At 33.1% G+C, this 23304-nt stretch overlaps 1 protein-coding gene across 1 annotated transcript in view; it reads left to right on the top strand.

The window, feature by feature from the left end:
- The window catches only part of NBEA (neurobeachin), a 754131-nt gene that overhangs the window by 88372 nt on the left and 642455 nt on the right, over positions 1 to 23304 (top strand). Inside the window, exons 3-6 of the mRNA XM_051986470.1 lie at positions 811 to 911; positions 1160 to 1255; positions 14026 to 14147; positions 19189 to 19315. Coding sequence (XP_051842430.1) covers positions 811 to 911; positions 1160 to 1255; positions 14026 to 14147; positions 19189 to 19315 — 446 coding nt within the window. The remainder of the gene's footprint in view (positions 1 to 810; positions 912 to 1159; positions 1256 to 14025; positions 14148 to 19188; positions 19316 to 23304) is intronic.

Here is a 23304-nt window from a genome sequence, read left to right as displayed (position 1 = left end):
TGAAAATGGTTGAATATGAAACAGTTCAATCTTCAGCCATTTACGTACACAATAAAAATATTATTAACATGCTCCCAAATTATATATGAAGAGATATGATTACTGGTAGAGTTTTTAGATAATATTTATTGTTTAATCTAATTAAGCACTATTAGCAGTTTTTCAGAGTTTATGTGCATGTAAAATAAATTCTAATAAATTTTAAGGGCATTTGAGATGTACAGATATGAATGTATAATTTTTTTCATTATTTGATTAGCTTATGATATATACCATGTAGTTAAAGGAACTTCATGGATGTAATTATTGGAATATTTTTGTGGTTTTTGGACATGAAGAAATTGGATTATACATAGACATAATGTTAAGAGCATATCATTACTTTAGAAAAGAAGTTGTACATGTTACATAGTTAATTTTTGGTTATTCACTTGGGTATTTTTCAGGTTAAAACCCTGTTATCAATAATAGTTCTAATACATTTCTCCCTATAATAGATGGTATATGCTCAGAGAGGACAGTTTTAATATTAATCTTCTAGAAACCCCTTTTAGACATAATTTGTAATGAAAAAAATTAATATACATAATAAATCATTCCTTGATGTCTGAATTATTGCCTTTAATTTTCCTATTTTTTAGAATGGTTATTCAGTAAATGAATATTGTTATGGTAAAGGTTTATAGGTATTCATGTTAAAATTTGTTAATGAAACTTTTTTGTGAAAATATTTTCTCTGTTATAAAAATATTGCTTTGACTAATTCTGATTTTCAAATAAAGTTCAGAATAACTTTATTTTCCTTTGAAGATCTCCTAGTTGATATGTTGGGGGTTCTTGCAAGCTACAGCATCACTGTCAAGGAGTTGAAGCTTTTGTTCAGCATGCTTCGAGGAGAAAGTGGAATCTGGGTAAGCTGTAATAAGAGATGTTTTAAGTATCGGTGCATTAGTGCTTGTGATTCAATAAATTGTCTCTAGAGAGCTATAAACTTAAATTTTTAATGTTAATTGAATGTTTTTTCTAAAAGAAATTTTAGCAACTGATTTAAAATTAATTTACTGTTTAGTTGGAAAGTGGTCTTTTGGCTAATATGGCATGTGAGAAACTATTACTGTATGGCTGCACTGACATTTCTTCTATTTTATTGTTTCCTCAGCCAAGACATGCGGTTAAATTGCTGTCAGTCCTTAATCAGATGCCACAGAGACATGGGCCTGATACTTTTTTCAATTTCCCAGGCTGTAGTGCAGCAGTAAGTTTTTTTATGCATTTGTTTTTAAGATAAATAATTTATTTTGTCATAGAATGTTGTAGTTCTTAAAAATGTAAGTTATAGTACCAATGCTTAACATTTTATAACTCAAGAGTCATAGAGTTGTAAGGTTTAGGTCGCACCATTGTCTTTGCTTGGAATATTGCTGCTTAAATTTATGAAGTAGGTAAATTCTTTCCCTACTTTCATTTAAAAACACACACACACACACACACACACACACACACACGCACACACACACACCTCCCCCCCCAAATTTCAGGGTTGAATCAGAAAATAGAAAGGCTTAAGACTTATTCTTTATGACAGAGAAAGAGGGAGAGTCAGAGAGTTGCGGGCGGCAAGGGGTAGTGGGGAGGGAGGGAGAAGGAGAGAAGGAGGGAGAGAGAATTTTAATTAGCTTTAAAATGTTAGACCTAGACTCTGCTTTCTGGTCAAGACTTTCAGGTAGTTAAGTGATTCTAAAATTTGTTTTCAATTTTTTACTGATTTAGATGGTGTTTTTGTTGGGCTTTTTTTTTTTTTTCCTATGAGATAACTTACATTTTTGTTTCTGTTTTTTGACTTTATTTTAATAATTCTCATTTTCTTTTGATGTTATTGGCTTCTTTTTGGTTTATTCTAATTTTCAGAAAGTTTGTTTCTCGGATACCTTTTATGCAAGTTAAAAAACATCCATAAGAGGATAACCCTTGTACTAGTTAGTTAATTCTCTTTCCAAATCTTCCATAGTTCATTTCCTCCACTTTTTCTTCTGATGCTTGCATTTCATTTATAAAATCATTTTTTTCTTCTTTCTAAAACTCATGCTGAAGTAAGAGTTTCTTTTAGAATTTCAACTTGAATTTGTAATCGTGTTTTTCTTTGAAGCTTTTTTTGCAGATATTTTTGAGCCATTGTCTTCTGTTTTTGTGTCTTGACTATTCATGTCACCACAATAGTTTTTTGTAGAATTCCTTTTTTTTTTCATTTGCTTCTTTTTCTAACCTGCTTTTTGACTTTGGACTCTTGTTAGAATCAGGTTTTGCACACTTCTGGAGGCGATATCTGAAATGTTCGTGCTGCTACTTTCTTAAGTTATTGAGTATTGTGTTGTTCCATGCCTTCAGAGGCAGCTCTGGCTGGAAACCAGCAAGCTTTCAATGCTCTTAAAATGATCTGTTCCAGGCCAGGAGAAAGTCTGATTTCTGCTATCATGGTCTCAATTATGTAAGTTTCTCAACTGAATTTGGGTCTGGATTCAGCTATTATCAAGTCAGTTAAAAGGCTCTGCTTGTTTGGAAAAATAGAACTATAAATTTTCCTTTGAATTGAAATTCCTAATATAGTTATTCCTTTGCAAGCTTCAGATTAGATTAGAATCTGGAATAAGGCTTTTCTTTATTCCTAGGTCCCAAGCCATATAGATTTTATTTGCTTCTAAACTTGCTCTTTATTGGATGCACAGGAGAGGGTTCACCACTACCACTTTCCCCAGAATGCTATCCATAAGAGGTAGATCTCTTCTTCTGTCTGCCCTAGATATATGATAGTTCCAGTTGTTGATAGTTGTTCTTAAGATGATAGGCTGTACTTCTCCAAAATGTATTTTCCCCTCACTGGTGACTGTGAAGGCTGGAGTGGAAATAAGTCTAGTTGCTTATTTTCACATCTTTGGGGGGCAGAGTCTGGGACTGTCTCTAATATCTCTGAGTAGAAATAAGGATCAGACAATGGTGGTGGTGGTGGTGGTGGTGGTGGTGGTTTGACCTGTCTGGCCTTACTGTCTCTTATCTCCCTCTTACAGTTCCCTGATACTTAAGTCTCTTGGAATTTAAAAAGAAAATTAATGTGGCATTTAAAATAATTCTTTTTTAGACATATTGAGTTCAAAATTTCTATAAGTCATTCAGTTTTAAATGTTGCACAGGTGGTAGATTATGTGAGATAGAAGAAAATGGGGCTGGATATATAGAGCTTATAGTAATAAATGTAAAGAGATAATTGAACCTAGATTCTGATAAGGTCACCAAATGAATGAGTATAGTAAGAGAAAAGTGACCAAGATAGAGCCTTGGAATAAACTTAGTTGTTGGTCAGTAACTTTTTAGTTGTGTTCGACTCAGGGATAGACTGTGTCAGTTCATTAAGGGGAAGAATAACCGACAAATCTGAATCTTTTGACAATTAGCACAGTACCTGATATAGTAAACACTTAATAAATGTTTAGCTATCTGTAAGCAATGTGATTTCATTATCCAAATTAATTTCTTCAAATGCCAATCATTATTTCTATTCAAGCATTTTAGTCATGTCTCTTTGTGACCCCATTTGGGGTTATCTTGACACAGATATTGGAATAATTTCTCATTTTTAAAGATGGGGAAACTGAGGCAAACAGGATTTCCGTGATTTGCCTAGGATCAGTCAGCTTGTATTTGAAGTCCAAATGTTTAAGTTACTTGAAACCAAATATAAATTCAAGTCTTCCTGACTGGCACCTGGCACTCTATCCACTCTGCCAATTTCGCTGCCCCAGTTAAGGGACAAATATGGATAATGAGTACCAAAGGAGTGGTGTTGGTAAGAGAAGTATATCAGAATGTAGTAGTTAATTCATGGTAGTTAGCAGTCTCAAATGCTGCAAAGAAGGCAGTGAAAGATTATCAGACTTGACAATTAAAAAATCTTTGGTAATTTTGGAGTGAGTGTTTTGTGATGATTCACAAAGTTGGAGACCAGAATGCAAAAGGTTGAGATGTAAATGAGAGAAGAGAAAGTAGAAGTCTACAAAGTATCACAGGAGAAAGAGGAGGTAAACAAGCCTCTTTTGTGAGGATAATGTTTTTTACATATGAAGCGGTAGATGATATAATGCAAGACTTCTAAAAGTTTTGTGGCGGGGGGCATGTAGGTTTATAAAATAAGTATACAAATCAAATATTTACTGATGAGAAATTGTAATTTCACCTACATTCATTTAACAGTACCCCATTTGGGGTAGTGATCCACAATTTAAGAAGCTTTGATATAAAGGGAAAAGTGCTGAGTTCAAATTCTACCTCAGAATATTAGCTGTTACTTTGGGTTAGTTAGTTGACTTTTCCTTCAACACCGACATCAAGGGCCATTCAGGGGATAGAATTGAGGAAGATGAGACTCTGAGACCTGAAGAAGTAATCTTTGGAAGTCATTTGCTAAGTAGGAGAGTAATAGGCTAATTTGGGGTTTTTTCTAGCCTTAGGGTTATAGAGATTTATTGATGAATTATATTGCTCAGTAGTTCTGCCTTGAGGTGTTGGAGCCATCATTTAGGAATATGGACAATCTCCATGACTGAGGCTTTTAAGGTGGGGTCCGATGAGATTAAAAAAAAAAAAAAACCCAACAACTATGTTTCCAAATAATTGGTTGCTTTTGGAATCCTTTGTATTTTATTTTGTGTATTTTAAAACATAAAAAAGAAAGTATCTAGCAGCATCTTCAGACAGCCAGATGGTCTATGACTTGAAAAAAGTTAAAGATTCCAGTTCTGGGCTCCTGCTTACCTATTCCTCTGGGCTTGGGGGAACTGTTCTTTGAATGTGGCATTCAGTCAATCCCAAATCCTTCTTAACTGTATTAGCATCCAGTGTATATTTCTCCACAAGAAAAGTATGAAATTCTTTATGTAAAGTAAAGTCTAGTAAAATCTATAGTTGGCAAACTACATGATGTGCAGGATAATGATAATAATTGTAGAAAAAAAGGAAACAGGGTTCATTTGGCATGCTCTGTCTTGGATGAAATTATGATGGTTCTTTGTAATCAACACCTCTCTTGGCTAGATTTCATTAACTATTCCATTAAATTAAATGTCTATGGTAAAATTTTCCAGGGAATTGAAATCAAACTCAGTTCGCCTGTATTTTTTGACTGTTCATTTGTGTGCATCCACTTCTCCCTCTCTTTTTTTGGGGGAGAGGGGATTGGTACATTTCTTCACTTCCACTTGAGTGGTACCTCTGCTATTTTCCATAATCTTTCAGACAAAACTGAGAATGACTTAGTCACATCTCTTAGTTTTTTCAGTATCTGAAGAAATAGTTCATCTGGATCAAATGACTGGAGTTCATCAAGGACAACTAGGTACTCTATTACTATCTCCTTCCTTATCATGGCTATCAGCTTACTGTTATCCATTTTTGTTCTGGTGTTTTTAATTATTAGCCTTGACAGAGAAAATAGAAGTAAAATAATTAAGCAGCTGCGCCTTTTTTCTGTTGTTACCTATCTTCATATAATTCTCTTCAAATAATAGTTCTATTCTTTTTTATCATTCTTCTCTTTAATAATAATTGAAAATAAAAAGGCAAAAATCTAACATCCTTTGTGGATGTTTATTTCTCTTGCCACCATTTGCTAATTCTTAGACTGAACACTTTTGACTGCTTTTTTCCCCCAAAATAGAATCAATCATTCCGCACTTATATTTATTTGTTATTACTTGTGTCCACATTACTCTTTTGTTTGTATCTTTACAAAAATCTGAATTGGTTGGTGAGTTTCCGTTTAGCCATTTGGCTCTCTTTAGACAATTCTCTCTCTCTCTCTCTCTCTCTTTTTTTTTTTTTCTGGTTTGAATTGTTTATCTTCATTTCCTTAGAATTTAGTTTCCTAGACTAACTTTCTTTTTATTTTATTTTATTTTTTTATTCTTGGTCTCTCAGTTTATTCTTTTTTTTATTATTATTATAGCTTTTTATTTACAAGATATGTGCATAGGTAATTTTTCAGCATTGACAGTTGCAAATCCTTTTGTTCCAACTTTTTCCCTTCTTCCTCCCCCCCCCCCCCTTTCCCCCATATGGCAGGTTGACCAATACATGTTAAATATGTTAAAGTGTAAGTTAAATACAATATATGTATACATGTCCAAACAGTTATTTTGCTGTATAAAAAAAATTGGACTTTGAAATAGTGTACAATTAGCCTGTAAAAGAAATAAAAAATGCAGGCAGACAAAAGTAGAGGGATTGGGAATTCTATGTAGTGGTTCATAGTCATCTCCCAGAGTTCTTTCCCTGGATGTAGCTGATTCAATTCATTACTGCTCTATTGGAACTGATTTGGTTCATCTCATTGTTGAAGAGGGCCACATCCATCAGAATTGATCATCACATAGTATTGTTGTTGAAGTATATAATGATCTTCTGGTCCTGCTCATTTCATTCAGCATCAGTTCAGTATAGACTAACTTTTATTATTGAAATTTTGACATAGGATCCTATTTATCTTTTTTTGGGAACCTTTTCAAATCTGTTTCCCAAAAATCTAGAGTTCATAGACTATACCTTTTGTTTCTTAACTTTTGTTTCTTCTCTCCTAAATCCTTTGAGGAGTGATTGTAAGATTCTTACCATTTCCATTCTAACAACCTGTTTTTTTCCTGCTGCTAAAAATCAGATACAGTTTAGAATTTCCCTTTTTGGTCCTTTCATCTTTTGAAAAATGAATTTGTCATAGTTAATGAATAGTAATGGCAAGAAATAAATAACTCTGCAGAGAGAAATCTAGTGATGGATAGATAATTGAAGTCTCCCATCTATACTGTATTATGCTTTTATGGCAGAATTGTGATCTGTTTTTTGAGCTCCTTTTTTTTTTTTTTTTTTTTTTTTTTTTTTTGCCTTTCTTTCTGCCCAGTTTACTATCATCTAGTGAACTTTGATGACAATCACTTCTCTTTTTCTTTATATGTATCTTTACTATTACTTCTTCTGTCTTGTTCTTAGATTTTTTTAATGTGAATTTATCTTAAGATTTCTCTCTCCCCATATATACTTATTTATTTCCTCTGTTTCTTTTGAATAAAGGTATGCCTATCCAGAGTCATATTACTCTCATGATTTCTGTAACAAATTTCAGTGATGAGATCTTTTTATGCAATTATCTTGAATCTATGTTCCTCTCAGAAAATGCCTCGTGAAGCAGCAGAAATCATTCTGGTCACAGAGCAAGTATTGCCATAGGCCCAGACTGATTCAGTGTCTGAAACAGAATCTGATAGTGATGGATCAATACTAGAGCTTGAGGACCAGGATTCTACAGGGCAATCTTGTCAGAGTTCCAGCTGGCAGTAGGTTTTGAAATCATCAGTGAATCAGTCAGTAAAGCAAAACTAAATCTAAGTAAAAAGGAAGTGTGGAAGAATGTTTCCAAACTGGGATTTCAACAAATGATGGGGGTTACTGGAATAACCATCCAGAATCTTAGAATATCCTGTCATCACAAAACCAGATGTCTACAAGAGCCCAGCTTCAGGTACCAATACATAATCTTTGAAGAAGACAAGATTAAGGAGCTTTCTCAGCAAACATAACTAGCTGCTGCTGAAAAATTCAAAGTTCAGGGTGAAATTACCTCAATAATATAGGAAATTCGCTAATAGCAACTGTATTAGAAATACAGAAATTAAGGACATAGAATTGGTCATGTTCCAAGCCAGTGTTTCTAAATGTCTGAGCCCTAAAGAACAACAGTAATAATAAGCTGTTATGAAGTTGAAGTTGTAACAATTCGGAGACAGGGACATTTTTTTCAGTGTTTCAGAGAAAGTTAAATGCAACTTGATTTGAAATTTGTACTGATTCTATCAGTAAAGTTGTGGTCTCTTATTGGATGAAGAAAAAATTTCAGTGATACTCATAAGATCAACTCTGTTTTTGCTTGTTGCCTACATGTTGGTCTTTGTCTACAAATACCGGAGATCACTGGTTTTATTGTCCCCTATGACTAATCTTGATAACAGTTTTTTGAAATCAGGACCTGATTTAGAAGGCTACTTCCAATTCTCAGAAAAGCAATTGTTTTTTCTTCTCTTTGGATAGTCCTAGAAAAATTAAGAGATTTTTATATTCCTGGTGTAAATCAGAATCAGATCAGATACAATATTATCAGTGATTAGCTTGGGAAGATCTTCACTTAAAACCTGTTACGACAGCTTTTTTGCCTTAGAATCAACAGTTACCATCACTCCCAAGCACTGCAAAGAAAGATAGAACACTGCTATATCTGTGTGCTGGATTGAATATTGAAGGCTCATACTGTACACTAGCTGTTCCACATCAGTACCAAGGCAGCCAGAAAAATGTGAATCTGCTCTGACAAGACAATTGATCCAAATCTTTTTTTTTTTAATTCATTTATTTTTATTGCATATTGTTTTATGAATCATGTTGGGAAAGAAAAATCAGAACAAAAGAGAAAAACCATGGAAGAGGGAAAAAAATCCAGAAAAATGGAATGAACATAGCATGTGTTGATTTACATTCATAATTTTTTATCTGAATGCAGATAGCATTTTTCATTCAAAGTCTTTTGCGATTGCCTTGGATCATCGATTCTTTTTTCTTTTTAATGTTTTAAAAGCTTTTTATTTTCAACACATATGCATAGTTTTCAACATTCACCTTTGCAAAATCTTAAGTTTCTAATTTTTTTTTCTCCCTCCCTTCTCCCAATTCCCTCTCCTAGACAGAAAGTAATCCAATATATTTCCACAATTATTATGCTGCACAAGAAAAATCAGATCAAAAAGGAAAAAAAGATGAGAAAGAAAATGCAAGGAAACAACAACAAATAGTGAAAATACTATGTTGTGATCCAGATCTGTGTGTTGAGATCTGTCTCTGGTGCAGATGGCTGTCTCCATCACAAGACCATTGAAACTGGTCTGAATCACCTTACTGTTGAAAAGAACCAAGTCCATCACAGTTGATCATTATATAATTTTGCTGTTCCTATGTACAATATTCTCTTGGTTCTGCTCATTTCACTTAGCCTTAGTTCATGTAAGTCTCTCCAAGCATTTTCGAAATTATCCTGCAAATTGGTTTTTTATAGACCAATAATAATAGTTTTAATTCCAAAAGTTCAGCCTTGGATTTAAAGTATCTTTGATTACATTACTTGTGACAGTTGTTGTTTTAATTGTATCTCACAATGTACACCTGGCTCCTTGTCTGTCTCATGCCAAACAAAAATCCAATTCCAGTCACAGTGACTGACAAAAATAGACCAACTAGGATGCAACTGGATGATGCAATGGATTGAGTACTGGCCCTAAAGTCAAAAGGACCTGAGTTTAAAATCAGGCCTCAGACACTTAACACTTTAACTGGGTGATCTTTGGCAAGCCACTTGCTTTGCCAAAAAAAGAAAAAAAAAATAGATCAAGTAAAAGAAGAAACACATACCACTGCTAAAAAGTCTAAAAGATTTTATACAGCAAACCATGTCTTTACAGTTATATAGTTGCCTGAATGATTTAGAGAAGACAAGATTCTGATGATTTTAGTGTTGTTTTTTTTTTTGACTAAAAATTTCTCTGAAGAGATTTGAGTATTATCATCTAAGAGCTCTCTTCCTCCCTGACCCCCCCAATTAGAATTGTATTCTAATTTTTCCAGTTATATGTGAAGATTGTTTCAGCATTTTCTTTTTTGGGGATGGGGTGAGGCAATTAGGGTTAAGTGACTTTCCCAGGGTCACAGCTAATTAAGTGTTGAAATTCAGATTTGCACTCAGGTCCTACTGATTCTAAGACTGGCATTCTATCTACTGCACTATCTAGCTACCCCCCAACATTTATTTTTATAAGATTTTGAGTTGCAATTTTTTTTCTCCCTCCTTCCTTTTCACCCCAAGACAACAAGCAATTTTATATAGGTTATACATATACAGTCATTTTAAACATATTTATGTATGTCATATTGGGAAAGAAAAATCAAAACAAAAGGGAAAATTCATGAGAGAGGGAAAAAAAACTGAAAAGGTGCTTTAATCTGCATTCAGACACCATAATCCTTTCTCTGGATCGGACATCATTTTCCATCCCAAGTGTATTGGAGTTGTCTTGGATCACTCTTTTGCTAAGAAGAGCTAAGTCTGTTATAATTGATTATTACACAATGTTTCTGTAACTGTGTACAGTGTTCTCCTATTTCAGTTCATTTTACTCAGCATCGGTTCATGTAAATCTTTCTAGACTTTTTTTGAAATCAGCCTGCTTATCATTTCTTACAGAACAATAGTTTCCCATTATATCCAAATACTACAATTTATTTAGCCTTTCTCTGTTATGGGCCAAAACTCTGAACTTGAAACAAGGTGTTAAGTCAGTGGAATTGATAAAGACAATAGTAGTTCACTAAGATGACGGGAAAAAATAGTGATGAATGTTGGAAGGGATATGGGAAAACTGGGACACTGATGCATTGTTGGTGGAGTTGTGAACGAATCCAACCATTCTGGAAAGCAATCTGGAATTAGGCCCAAAAAGTTATCAAACTGTGCATACTCTTTGATCCAGCAGTGCTACTACTGGGCTTATATCCCAAAGAGATACTAAAGAAGGGAAAAGGACCTGCATGTGCCAAAATGTTTGTGGCAGCCCTGTTTGTAGTGTCCAGAAACTGGAAAATGAGTGGATGCCCATCAATTGGAGAATGGTTGGGTAAATTGTGGTATGTGAATGTTATGGAATATTATTGTTCTGTAAGAAATGACCAGCAGGATGAATACAGAGAGGCTTGAAGAGACTTACATGAACTGATGCTAAGTGAAATGAGCAGAATCAGGAGATCATTATATACTTCAACCACGATACTGTATGAAGATGTATTCTGATGGAAGTGGATCTCTTTGACAAAGAGAAGATCTAAATCAGTTTCAATTGATCAGTGATGGACAGAAGCAGCTACACCAAGAGAAGGAACACTGGGAAATGAATGTAAACTGTTTACATTTTTGTTTTTCTTCCTGGGTTATTTCTACCTTCTGTATCTAGGATATACTGTGACATATTTACCATGTATAGGACTGCTTGCCATCTGGGGGAGGAGTGGAGGGAGGGAGGGGAAAAGTTGGAACAGAAGTGAGTGTAAGGGATATTGTTGTAAAAAATTACCCAGGCATGGGTCCTGTCAATAAAAAGTTATAATTATTAAAAAAAAAGAAGAATGGGACATTTATTATTATTGATGGAATGGTCATCTAAACTTTTTAAAAGAGCAATTTGGAAGTATTTCAAAAGGACGATAAAACCATATATAGGTATGGTTTTGATCCAATCATCATCAAGTGGAACAAACCTGTAATTTTCACTGTCATTAACAATATATAATCAAAATCTTTCCAATATGGCAAGATTTGTTGGAGTTAGCATTTTGCTGTCATAGTTTTATAGAACTCAGTGTCACCTCCATTACAAGATGAGTATTGGAATCAGATTTTGTGGAAGATCAGTTAGATTATGTGAATTATCTCAAGTTGCAGTGTTGTTCATAGAAAACAGGGATTTTGGGGAGGAGAATCAGATTTTAATAGAGCGTATTATGAGTTCACTTTGATTAATAGAGCGTATTATGAGTTCACGTTGATTAAACCAATCATCAAAGTAGAGTTACCTAGCAAGCATTTGAAGATAGGGTTCCTTAACTCAGAGGAGCAATTAGAATTTTATAAAGATTTAGGAGTTAATCTGTGTAGAAATGATGTTAATCAATAGGAGCAGATGTGATTAACAAGTAAAAAGCTTGGGGGAGACAAGAAGATGGTTTGGGATATTTTCTTGGAAGGATTCTTACTTTTAGAGAATAGAAAGAAAATAATGAACTATCAAAGGAACTGAGAAGGAGGCTTCAGACTGATAAAAAGAACTCTTGTATGTGTTCAAATGTAAGGAACTATATTTTAGTTTAGAAAAGAAAATATAATCTAATTAATTCATTTAAATTCTATTCATATCTTTGAGAAACAATTAAATTCTATCATTATATAAAATGTGTGCACAATACCTACTTTTGAAGTTGGTTGAGAAGACAAGAAATAAATATATAAAACAACTTAGAAATTGTCTGGAAGTATATATTCCAGTAATAAATTTCATTTAGCAATGTTCTAGGTGTTATTGGACTGAATAATAATGTACCATCTTTTTATAGTTACTATCCAAAAATTCTTTTGGGCAAAATTTCTTGCTAAATTCTAATATTTCTTATGTTGCTGAACTTCCAATAATCATTATAGACATTTTATAGTGTTTAGTCTTGTTATCTGGGTCAACCTAGAAGAATCTTTTGGCATTCATAATTTCATAATGTTTCAAGTTCATCTTTGATCGTTTCTTGGATGAAATCAGGGTTCAGCAAATATGAAGACATATATTATGATAATGTTGTATAGATAGGAAAATGATTAACATACTATTTCATTAACAATCTTGCATGTAAGTAATTTCTTCAGTGAAACATGTAATTAGCATAGTTTTAGCTGTATATATCCCGTTTCTATGTAACTACTTGTATCAAATTAAAATAGAAATAGATCTTTGCAGACTACATATTGACTTAAGAAACCATGCATTAACAACATCTCTGTTTTCTGTTAGTCTTATTTATTTATTTTAAACATTTCCTGATTTTATTTGTAAGCTGATTCTGATTTTTCACAGGAGTTTTGCTGGCATTTGGACGAGTTTGACATTTCTAAGCAACTTTAGATATTTGTTAAATAATGTTTTAATATTACCAGATACCTTTACTGTGTTGTTCTGTGATCTATAAATGTTTTTTTCCTTCTCATTTTTACATTCATAGAAGATGCTAAGGAATGCTGTTATTTAGCTTGCTTTGTTGATATGAATTTTATATAATTAGCATGGAGACTAATAATTAAAGAATGGCATTCCTTAGTATGTGACTTTCATAATGTTTAATAAAAAATTTAATTGCTTACGAATTAAGGCTCTTATTCTAATCATCTTTTTCTGGTTTACACAAACCAGATTTGGAGAATTAAATTGCTATCTTTATTTAGAGCAATATCAAATATGATATGGAATTATATCTCTCTACAATCTCCTTCTAACTGCCCTGACCAGAAACCAGGCCTTGGTAAAATTTCAGCTTTGGGGTTCCACTTTCAAGGGACACTATTACTGGAAAATCAGTATTCAGCAGATATGTAAACATCTCATATATTATGTAATAGTTTTAGATAGAAAAATAATTAACATACTGTTTCATTAACTTCCTTTTCTACGACCCCTCCCTACAACTTTCTCTATATTTTATTTAGTCTTCTGCCCTCTCCCTCCATTTTTGAAATCTTAAAATATTGCACCAGAATCAAATCTACTTGTGTGTGTGTGGCATGAGTGGGTGATTTTCTCAAGGAGAACTTAAGCTGTTTTTTACTTCCTAAGAAATGATTATTTATTTATCCCTTGTATTAGCTGTTATAAAATGATGAACTTCAAATTTTAAATTTTTAAAAAAGACTTTTAATATTCTTTTATTCCTCAAGTGTGTGCCTGGGGAAAAAGGCATTGCTGTTATTTGCCAAAGATATGCAGTACTTTTTATTTTTATGCCATAAGCATCATTAAAAAAAAATCACCTCTTAATTATATTTCCTAATGTTTCTTCATGGTAGAGGTAATGAATTGACATTTGATGACATTTTTGCATTTTATTTGTATGGTATGTATTCTCTATGTACTTACTTATGCCATTGTATTTCTATAGTATTTGCACAGAATACCTACTGTATAGGTAATATATAGTACCTAATTATAGAGATACATATTCTTGTATATTTTTTAATATATTAAATATGTTACAACTCATGTATAAATGTTTCATCAAAAATGACTTTTTTTATTGTTAATTGATACTTTTCTTTTTTCTTTTTTTTTCCCCTTTAATTTCTTTTTTTTGGGGGGTTAGGCAATTGCATTGCCTCCTATAGCAAAGTGGCCTTACCAAAATGGGTTTACACTCAATACTTGGTTTCGTATGGATCCATTAAATAACATCAATGTTGATAAGGATAAACCTTATCTCTATTGGTAAGTAACTTGTTTAAATTTTAACATATATATAAAAGCCTATTTTACTTATTCCTATATTTATGAGCACATTTTTGTTAAATAATTACTTTTGTATACTTTTCTATGCAAAATATATTTATTTATATTCAAATACATATAAATGTATTTGTTAAGAAGTACTTTTTCTCCCACAGCAATCTTTTAAAATACTTTATATAGGTGTTGTTCCCATTTTACAGATGAAGTAATAGACTCAAGGATGTTAAACAACTTGGCCAAGATTACACAGCTACTAAATGGTTAGATGTGTATTTAATTCTCTTTACTAAAATCAGGTCTTTGTATTATGCTATGTTGTTTCAGATACACAGATAGTAAACATAAAATGAAAATTTGAGTTTGTGTATTTTTTCTTCACATGAATTTGAAAATATATATGTAATAAATTTCTGGCTTTCTTTTCCATAGCCAGACCAACTACACTATGTGCCCAAGATTATATGGGTCTACCTAAGGGGTTGAGTGTTTTTTTGTAATGCTACTGACTTGAATTCCCATTCTGGTCTGTCTTCCTTACTGTTAACAGTCGTTAATTAACTCCCCAGTTCCATTTAAATAATTATCAAGTATTAGCTTTTGCTAATTACAGGGGTATTTACTTTGAAGAAAAGCTAGAACAGAAGCATAAACATTTCCTTCAACATGAGGAGAGAGGAGTGTGTTATTCTACATATTGTCTCTGACCATAGGGAGTATAGGCTTATGTTTATTATAGTTTCAAAGGAGCATTCATCCTACCAAGTTCATGTTCAAGCTAATTGTTGCCACTGGATGATTCCCTATCCAAGTTTCCATTTCTTGATCCATGGGGTTTCATTGTTTAGTTTGGCTAACTGCAAAACTCAGTTTGGATTCTTCTCATGACTGCCTAGTGGCTCATTCTCCTGATCTCTTGAAATTTATAAGATTATAGCTATTTTCAGCTCTAGACACAACAGCAACAGAGGTAACAGCAGTGTCAAGCTTTCAGGGGCTATGCTGTGCTATCACACAAGTAAAGAGATAAAGGTTTAATTGCCTCAATCCCTTCTTACTTGAATACAGCAGACAATAAAAAGCCAGACCCAGGGAGAAATCTCAGCTGACTGGGACCTTTTGGATGAGCCTCTGATCTGGCTACATTAACAGTCAAAAGGATACATCTTCACCTACTTAACAGTTGGGGGAAAAGTGACTGATTTGAATGAGAATATGTGTGTTTGCACACATGTATACTCATACATGAATGCAAATATGAACAGTCATTCTAAAACTTTTACATGGAAAGGTTTTTAGAAATTTCTTTTGTAGTTACTTTCAGAGTCAGTGCGTAAAACATCAAATATAAAGTATGATTATTTTATAGTTTTATCTTTTTCATAATTTAAAACAACATAATTCTGGTATAATCATTAACTTTATAAATAGCATTGATTCTTAATTTTATTTGAGTGTTCCTATGTGTCTGGTTACTCTACACTGCACATCAAAGTTGACATTTTCTTTGCAATTTATGGTTGAAAAGAGTTTCCTTGAATACTGAGAGATTCAGTGACTTGCTGAGGGTCACACAGCAAATGTATAAGAGGATTTGAACTGCCAAGGATGTGAACTAGAACTTTCTGCTTCTGGGACTATCTTTTTTGTCCACAATTGCCATCCTGTCTTTCTAAGAGAGCTAGTTATCTTTTAAAAATGAAACAAAAATCATAACTGGATGCTATTACTATGGTTATTATAGCTAATAGCAAATAAGCATTTATTTAGTGATTATGTACTATGTGATTATGGTTTAGATCATGTAGGAAAAAGTCAGACCATAGAAGTATGACCAAATAATATCCTTTATTAATATGAAATGAAACTGGTAAATAGTTTCAAGGAATTAGATCCAGTAAATATAGTTCCTATAGAACTATAAAAAGAACTTTGAAATATTTTGTAGGAGGCAGCAACAAAAAAATTACAATGAAAAAGAAGGTCAAGAAAACAAAGTGACTTATCTAATGAGGCTTTCTAAATAGCTGAAGAAAGAAGGAAAGTAAAAGAGAAAGGAGAGGAGAAAGATATATTTAATCAATTGTAAAACTAAGGAATAGGAAAGGGAAAAACTTCTCTTAACTGAGTTGTGCAAAAAAAAAAAAAAAGGAAAAAACCAATCTCTTCAAGAAAATCAGAGATATTAAAGGAATGTTTCATGCAAAAATGGACATGATAAAAGATAAAGACAGAAGGGACTTAAAAGCAAAAGAGATTAAGAAGAGGTAAATTGCTAGTATTCACTGGATTGTTGAGAAAGCAAGAAAAAAAATTATGGAAATTTTAAAATTTTACTTTTCCTTCATTGACTACATTAAAGCTTTAAACTATGAGTATAACAACAAAATGTGGAGAAATGAAGTACCAAACCATCTTATTTCCTGAGGAAGCAGGTCAAGAAATAGCAGTTAGAACTGAACATAGAACAGTTCATTGGTTTAAGATTAGAAATGAAGTTCAACAAAGCTATGTATTGTAGAGTATATCTTTCAAAATTCTAGGCTATATGAATCAAAAGCCAAAATTAAGGCTGTGGGGGGAAATATAAAAAATCTCAGATATGCAGATATCACTCTCATAGTTAAAAAGTGAAGAATTAAGAAGCTTCTTAATGAAAGTGAAAAAGGAGAGGTAAAAGCTGTCTTGAAGCTTAACATCAGAATAACTAAGATCTTGGCAATTGGTCTCATTACTTTCTGATGAGTAGAGTGAGAAGAAATTGAAGAAGTATCAGATTTTGTATTATTACGATTTTTATTCTTGGGCTCAACAATCACTGCAGACAATGACTGCAGCCATGAAATTAAAAGATGTTTTTTCCTTGGAAGAAAAACTATGGCAAATATAGACAGCATCCCAAAAAATAGAGATATCTTGCTGACTAAGGTCTATGAGGTTAACATTACTGTTTTTTTTTTTTTTGTTTGTTTGTTTGTTTTTTTTTTAGTAGCAATATATGACTGTGAGAGTTGGTTTATAAGGAAGGATCAGCACTTTCAAGTTGTAGTGCTGGAGTTGTGGTGTTAAGTGTCTCTTGGACAGCAAGGAGATCCAGTCAGTTAAGATTTAGAGAAATTCAGGTTATTCACTAGAAATTCAGAAAGTGATCCTGAAACTTAAATCCTTTGGTTGTCTAATAAAAAGATAGTACATATTGAAAAAGCCTCTAATATTTGGAAAGACTGAAGATAAAAGGAGAAGGGGATGGCAGAGCATGAGATGGATGGATAATAACATGGAAACAAGGAACATGAGCTTGGATAGACTTTAGGAGATAGTGGAGGATTGAAGAACCTAGCATGTTATGATGTATGAGGTCACAGAGAATTGGACATGACTGAAGAACTGAAAAATAGCAATGGGACAGGAACTCTCTTATGTGCTGGGGATAAAAATAAAAGCAAAAAGAAACACAGTGCTTTCCCTTGATGCACTTGGCTTAATGGGGTGGAGCAGAGGGAAACATACAGAAGGGACCTGACAGGTAGGAGCTGTAAGAAAAGGTACCTATCAAGATTCATGTCAGAATTGGGAAAGGTATGAAAGAGGGCTAACCTAGGTTCTTTTCCAAAATGGAGGCTCCAGTAAGAGCCTCAAAAAAGAGGGAGAAAGGGGAGAAAGTCAGAAAGATGTTTCTAGGATGAGACGACCCAAGATTCTAAAGGAAATTTCAGGTTCAGACAACTGCTGAGGTCTATTGACCAAGTCCAGAGATTCAGAAGGGGATTGATGGAAAGCTAGCTTACAACTCTTTTTAATATGGAGGTCTCAAAGTTACTTATAACTGGGAAAAAGGGTCTAGCATCATAAAAGGATGTTCCAGAGTGAGAAAGTGCTAAGTGCTGAGGAAGGTTTCAGAGCTGGAAGAGAAATAATTATAATGTGCCATCCTGATTTGTGTTGTTCTTTTAAAAGAGAAGGATAAATAGAACTAACTATTTTTTATAGTGTCAACTATGTGCCAGGCCCTATGCTAAGTGCTTTCTATAAACATTATCTCATATGATCCTCACAACTCCATGAAGTACGTGCTCTTAATTTCCCTTCATTTTACATTTGAGGAAACTCAGACAAATGGAGGTTTAAAGACTTGCCTATAGCCAGTAAGTATTTGAAGTGAAATTTAAACTCAAGTCTTCAAATGGAAAAAGCTCTTTCACATTTATCTTATTTGCCGTCTTCTTCTCATGATTAATGTCTCTAAGTATTATGAGTTATTAGTACTTTCTCCCTCCTTAAATTATCTTATGTTTGTCAGGCAGAATAGAGCTATAGAGACTTTTTTTCATTTTAAATTTTGTCACCAATGCCTTATCTTACATTTCAACCTTGTGTGTAAGCAAATTTGCAAAGGAACTATGATTTCTTTGCTATAGGAAGCTTCTAGAGTGGGGACTCACTCCCCCAATAAACAATTGGCTACACATTTATGATTTAGTAGATAAATCTTAGGGGAATTTCTGAGTGACTAGCTCTGTGATTACTGAAAAAGTCACTTAATCTTTGTGTGCCTTGGTTTTTTCATCTATAAAATAAGAGCAAAAAGTATGTAGTACTCACAGGATTATTGTGAGGATCAGTTGAGATGATGGATGTAAAGCTGCTTACAAAACTTAAAAGGTCATGTAAATATGATTTAAAATTATTACTCTTTTATTATTGTGAGAAACTGGCCTTTGATTGATAGATCAGGACCTCTGTCAGTATTTTTGAGCCAGTAATGTATCACTCTGTGTACCTGAATATAACATTAAAATTAAAAATAATATTTTTAAATTCTTATTTTCAGTATTTCAGAAGACCATTGCTTCTGTGTACCTCCCCCCCCAAAGTACTCAAATAGTTTCATCATATTACATTTTATTGTTTTATCTGAAAGTATATATCTATTCTACTCTGTATGAGAAGTTTTGTGTATCTACTTTTAGTTGGAGTTTGTTACTGCTCAGCTTAATTCCTTATTCCTATTTTTTTTAAACAGTTTTCGTACTAGCAAAGGTGTTGGTTATTCTGCTCATTTTGTTGGCAACTGTTTAATAGTTACTTCACTGAAGTCAAAGGGCAAAGGTTTTCAGCACTGTGTGAAATATGATTTTCAACCACGAAAAGTAAGTAAAATGCAAATGTTTTTGGACTGTTTCTTTTAGGTGATGTATTATTTCTAAAATTTACAATATAAATTAGACTGTATTTTGGAAATATTTTTACTTGGTCTAAAAGTTCAAAGGAACTAAAATCCGCTGAAGAAAACATTCAATAAACTCATGGCCTTAGATATTTTTATAGATTGACAACATGTGGGTAATAGGCAAAATAGAGGATACATCTTAGAGGGAAGACAAATTTGATTTTGCTGATATCACTGAGGCTTGTGGAAATGATGCCTTTAACTGGAAGAACAATTAGTTCATACTGTGAATAGTTTGAATTGGATGGGACCATCTAGTATAACTCATACACAAATAAGAATCTTCTCTATTAATGGCTGACATAGGAGATTTTTTTAAATGTACTTTGCAAACTTTGAAGTTTTATGTAAATGCTTGTTTTCATGGTGATTGCTGATATTCCCATTTAGCCTTAGCTTGAAGATTTCCAAGGAAGGGACACCCACGGCTTCCCAAGAGTCTCTTTCTCTTTTTATATAAATATTTTTATTATGAAGTTTTTTCTTACCTCAATATTTATTATTGTTTTTTCTTTTTGAGCTTTGACTCAGTGGTCCCAGTTCTACTTCTGAATCAACTAGAACAAAGTCTGTTCCTTCTTTCATGTGACAAATTCTTCAAATCGAAAATTGTCATATCTTCTGTAAAAGTTTTTTCCTTGGTTAAACCATACCCAGATTTTTACTTCCCTTTTCTTTTACAAAAAAAGCTACAGTGTAGATTATGCTTATTCTTGAAACTTATATAAACTTTAATCAAGTTTACACAGAAATTTGTAATTGCCAAGACTAAATTAAATGTCAGCATATTGTAAAGGATAATTACTTCATGTTATCATCACCTTTGACTTTTGTTAAATAAAATAGCATAAACTAAAACAGTGAACACTGATAGAACAATAATATCCAGCACTCATTTTGTGATTCCTCTGTATTTTTCCATTTATCTGAGATGGTAACTGGACATTTTCAAAATGGAATTAATTTTTATTCATTGTCTCTTAAATTAATGTTCTACAACCATTTAATGAGGGAGGAATAAATCCTAATGACAAAAGTTTCATTATTTGTAAGACATTTAGATTTAAGAACTTTGCTCTGATGACTTTGAAAGGCAGAGCAATTTAGGAGAAAGTAGTATTTATTTGATAAGTGATTTGTGTATTCTGCTTTCCTGAAATCATTTATTAGATCTAATGATTTTAATGGCATGAATGGTTCACCAAACTTTCATATTTTTACAAATGGATAGTTTTATTCCCCTGGGATCTGAGCAATATATTACTATAGAAAATAAATTATTACTCAATTTCTAGACCCAGAGAGAACTCGTCCCATTTTTTGACAGTTTATACAAAATAAGTTGGAGACAGTTTTAAAGGGAAGACTAAGATGAAGGAGGACTTGGAAAGCTTCTTTCAGAAAGTAAGATTTTAGCTGAGATTTGAAGGAAGCCAGGAGGGAACGATGAGGAGGGAGAGCATTCCAGGTATGGTGGACAAGCAGTGAAAATGCCTAGTTATGGGCAATACAGAGTGCCTTGTGTAAGGAGGCTAGGATCAACTGAATTTCAGAGAATGTGGAAGGTAATAATATTTAAGAAAACTGGAAAAGTTAGAAGGGTTCATGTCATGAAGGACGTTATAAGCTAATTAGTTTTGTTTTGTTTTCGATTTTAGAGGTAATAATGAGCTTTATTACATAGGGAAGTGATATGGTCAAGTCATTTTGGTGTTTCTGAGTAAAAAATGTACTGTAATTAAGATAAGTGACACAGGGAATTTAAGTTTAAGACAGTTGTCTGGTATGTGGTAATCAAGACTTCTTACTAGATCTAGACTGCTTTATACATGTAGAGGAGACATATTGTGAACGTTGAATTAACCAAATCTAGCAACAAACTACGAATGTGGAGTGAATGAGTAGTTGACAATGAAGAAGAGGTTGTGAGTCCATATTATTTAGAAAGAGGATGGTACTTTTGACAGTTATAGGGAAGTTTGAAAGAGAAGATTTAGAGGGAAAGATAAGTACTGTTTTTGACACAAGAGTTTGGAATGTCTGTGGGATGTTCAGTTTGAGATGACCAGGAAACTTTTGGTAATGTTAGACTGTAGGTTCTTGAGAGAGCTTATTTGGACAAATAGATCTCAGAATCACCTGCTTGGGGTTATTAATTGAATTCATGGGAGCTCATAAGAACACCAAAGTAAATAGTATGAAAGGAGATGAGAAAAAGATGCAGGTTGAATCTTTAAGGAATTTCCAGTGTTCATGACACTGATGAAGATTTAGCAAAGATATAAGAGGAGTAGCCTTCTGTCACATAGAAGTATAAGAAGAGCATCATGAAAACAGGATCAATTATCAAGAAGAGGGTAGGTAACAGTGTCAGAGGTTACAGTGAGGTCAAAAAGAATGAAGACTGAGAAAAAGCCATTAGGCAGGAAAGACCTCATTAAGGTTTTCAGTTCGTTCTATTCAGCAAAATTGAAGATTAGATTTTTTACCCTGATTCTCATGACCTCTCAAACCTCTCTATAATAGGAATTGCCCTTGAGATAAAACAGTCAACTATCTCCAGATATCAAGATTGCAAACAAGAAAACAGTTCATTGAAAAAAACTAGAAGAGAAGACTGACCTCCAATTCTTAACTTGTTTTCTCAGTACTCCTTGTCTCATTACCCGCCACAGTTCAATAGTAGACCTGCAGAACTGGATCACTCAACCCTTCCTTCTCTCCTAGTTGCAGAAAATGTGAAAAAGCGGAAGATTAGGTTGAGATAGCTACAGTGGCAGCTATCTGTTTCCAACAAATCTCAGTTGGAGAATAAACAGAGGAAACTAGGGCAAGACACATGTGGGAGGCAGTGGAATTTTCCACTTGTCCTGAGGGAAAGAGTCCATTATCCAGCTGGGCCAGCTCTGTCCTGTCATATGAATTACCTGTGATTTTCCTGACTTGGGAAGAGACTGTGAGAAGGCTTTGAAGTCCAATTTCCTGAGGAATCACTATCAAAGGAGAAAGTGTAAGAGAATTAGTGATAGGAAAATAAAACAGCAATAACCTACAATTGTCAAAGATCTGAATTAAGTACTAAATTAAGTACCTTGAACATAAGGAAATATACAAACAAGAAAGATATTAGTAACAGAAGGAATTATTATCTCAGATCAGGTCAAAGAGGCCAGAAGTCTATAAATAAATATAACAAGACAAAGGATAATGAATTAACACCTTATCTCAAGCAGATCCCTCAAGATAGCATGGGACTATAACAAGATCTGTTTCTAAATGATTTAAAAGAAAAATACAAGATTTTTAAAAAGTTTTAATATTTTTATTTTCCCCAGTTACATGTAAAACAATTTTTTTTTTACATTTGTTTTTAAAACTTTGAGTTCTAGATTCTGTCTCTTCCTTTTTACACTCCCTCTCCCATTGAGAAGACACATATAAAATTATGCAAAAATTTCCATAAAGGCCATGTTGCAAAACAAAACATAGATCTCTCCCCTGTTGTTCCAAATCTCAAAAAACCCCCAAGGGAAAAAAAAAAAAGGTTTTAAAAAAACATATGCTTCAATCTGTAATCAGTTCTTTCTCTAGGTATGGATAGCAAAAAATACATATTTTGAAAGCAGAATTTATGGCCTGCAAGGCAGAAATAATTGGCAAAGTAGGAAAACTTGAAGATATCATTGGCATTTATATTAAAACTAAAAAATTATCTAAGACAATAATCTAAAACTAAATTACACCTTTCTGAAACAGTCTTTTTCTAATTTTACTATTGCTATTAATATTAATAATCTTGTGAATTATAGTCAGTTCTTCTTTATCCTCTAACTTCCCTGAATATCAAATTTTAAAGTTTGGTATAAACTTTATAAAACATTTTCAGTTGAATGTTGATGTTAGGAGCCA

Source organism: Antechinus flavipes, chromosome 3, assembly GCF_016432865.1.
Source record: "Antechinus flavipes isolate AdamAnt ecotype Samford, QLD, Australia chromosome 3, AdamAnt_v2, whole genome shotgun sequence".
Classification (NCBI taxonomy): domain Eukaryota; kingdom Metazoa; phylum Chordata; class Mammalia; order Dasyuromorphia; family Dasyuridae; genus Antechinus; species Antechinus flavipes.
Note: the sequence above shows the minus strand (reverse complement) of the source record. Positions and strands in the feature narration are given on the sequence as shown.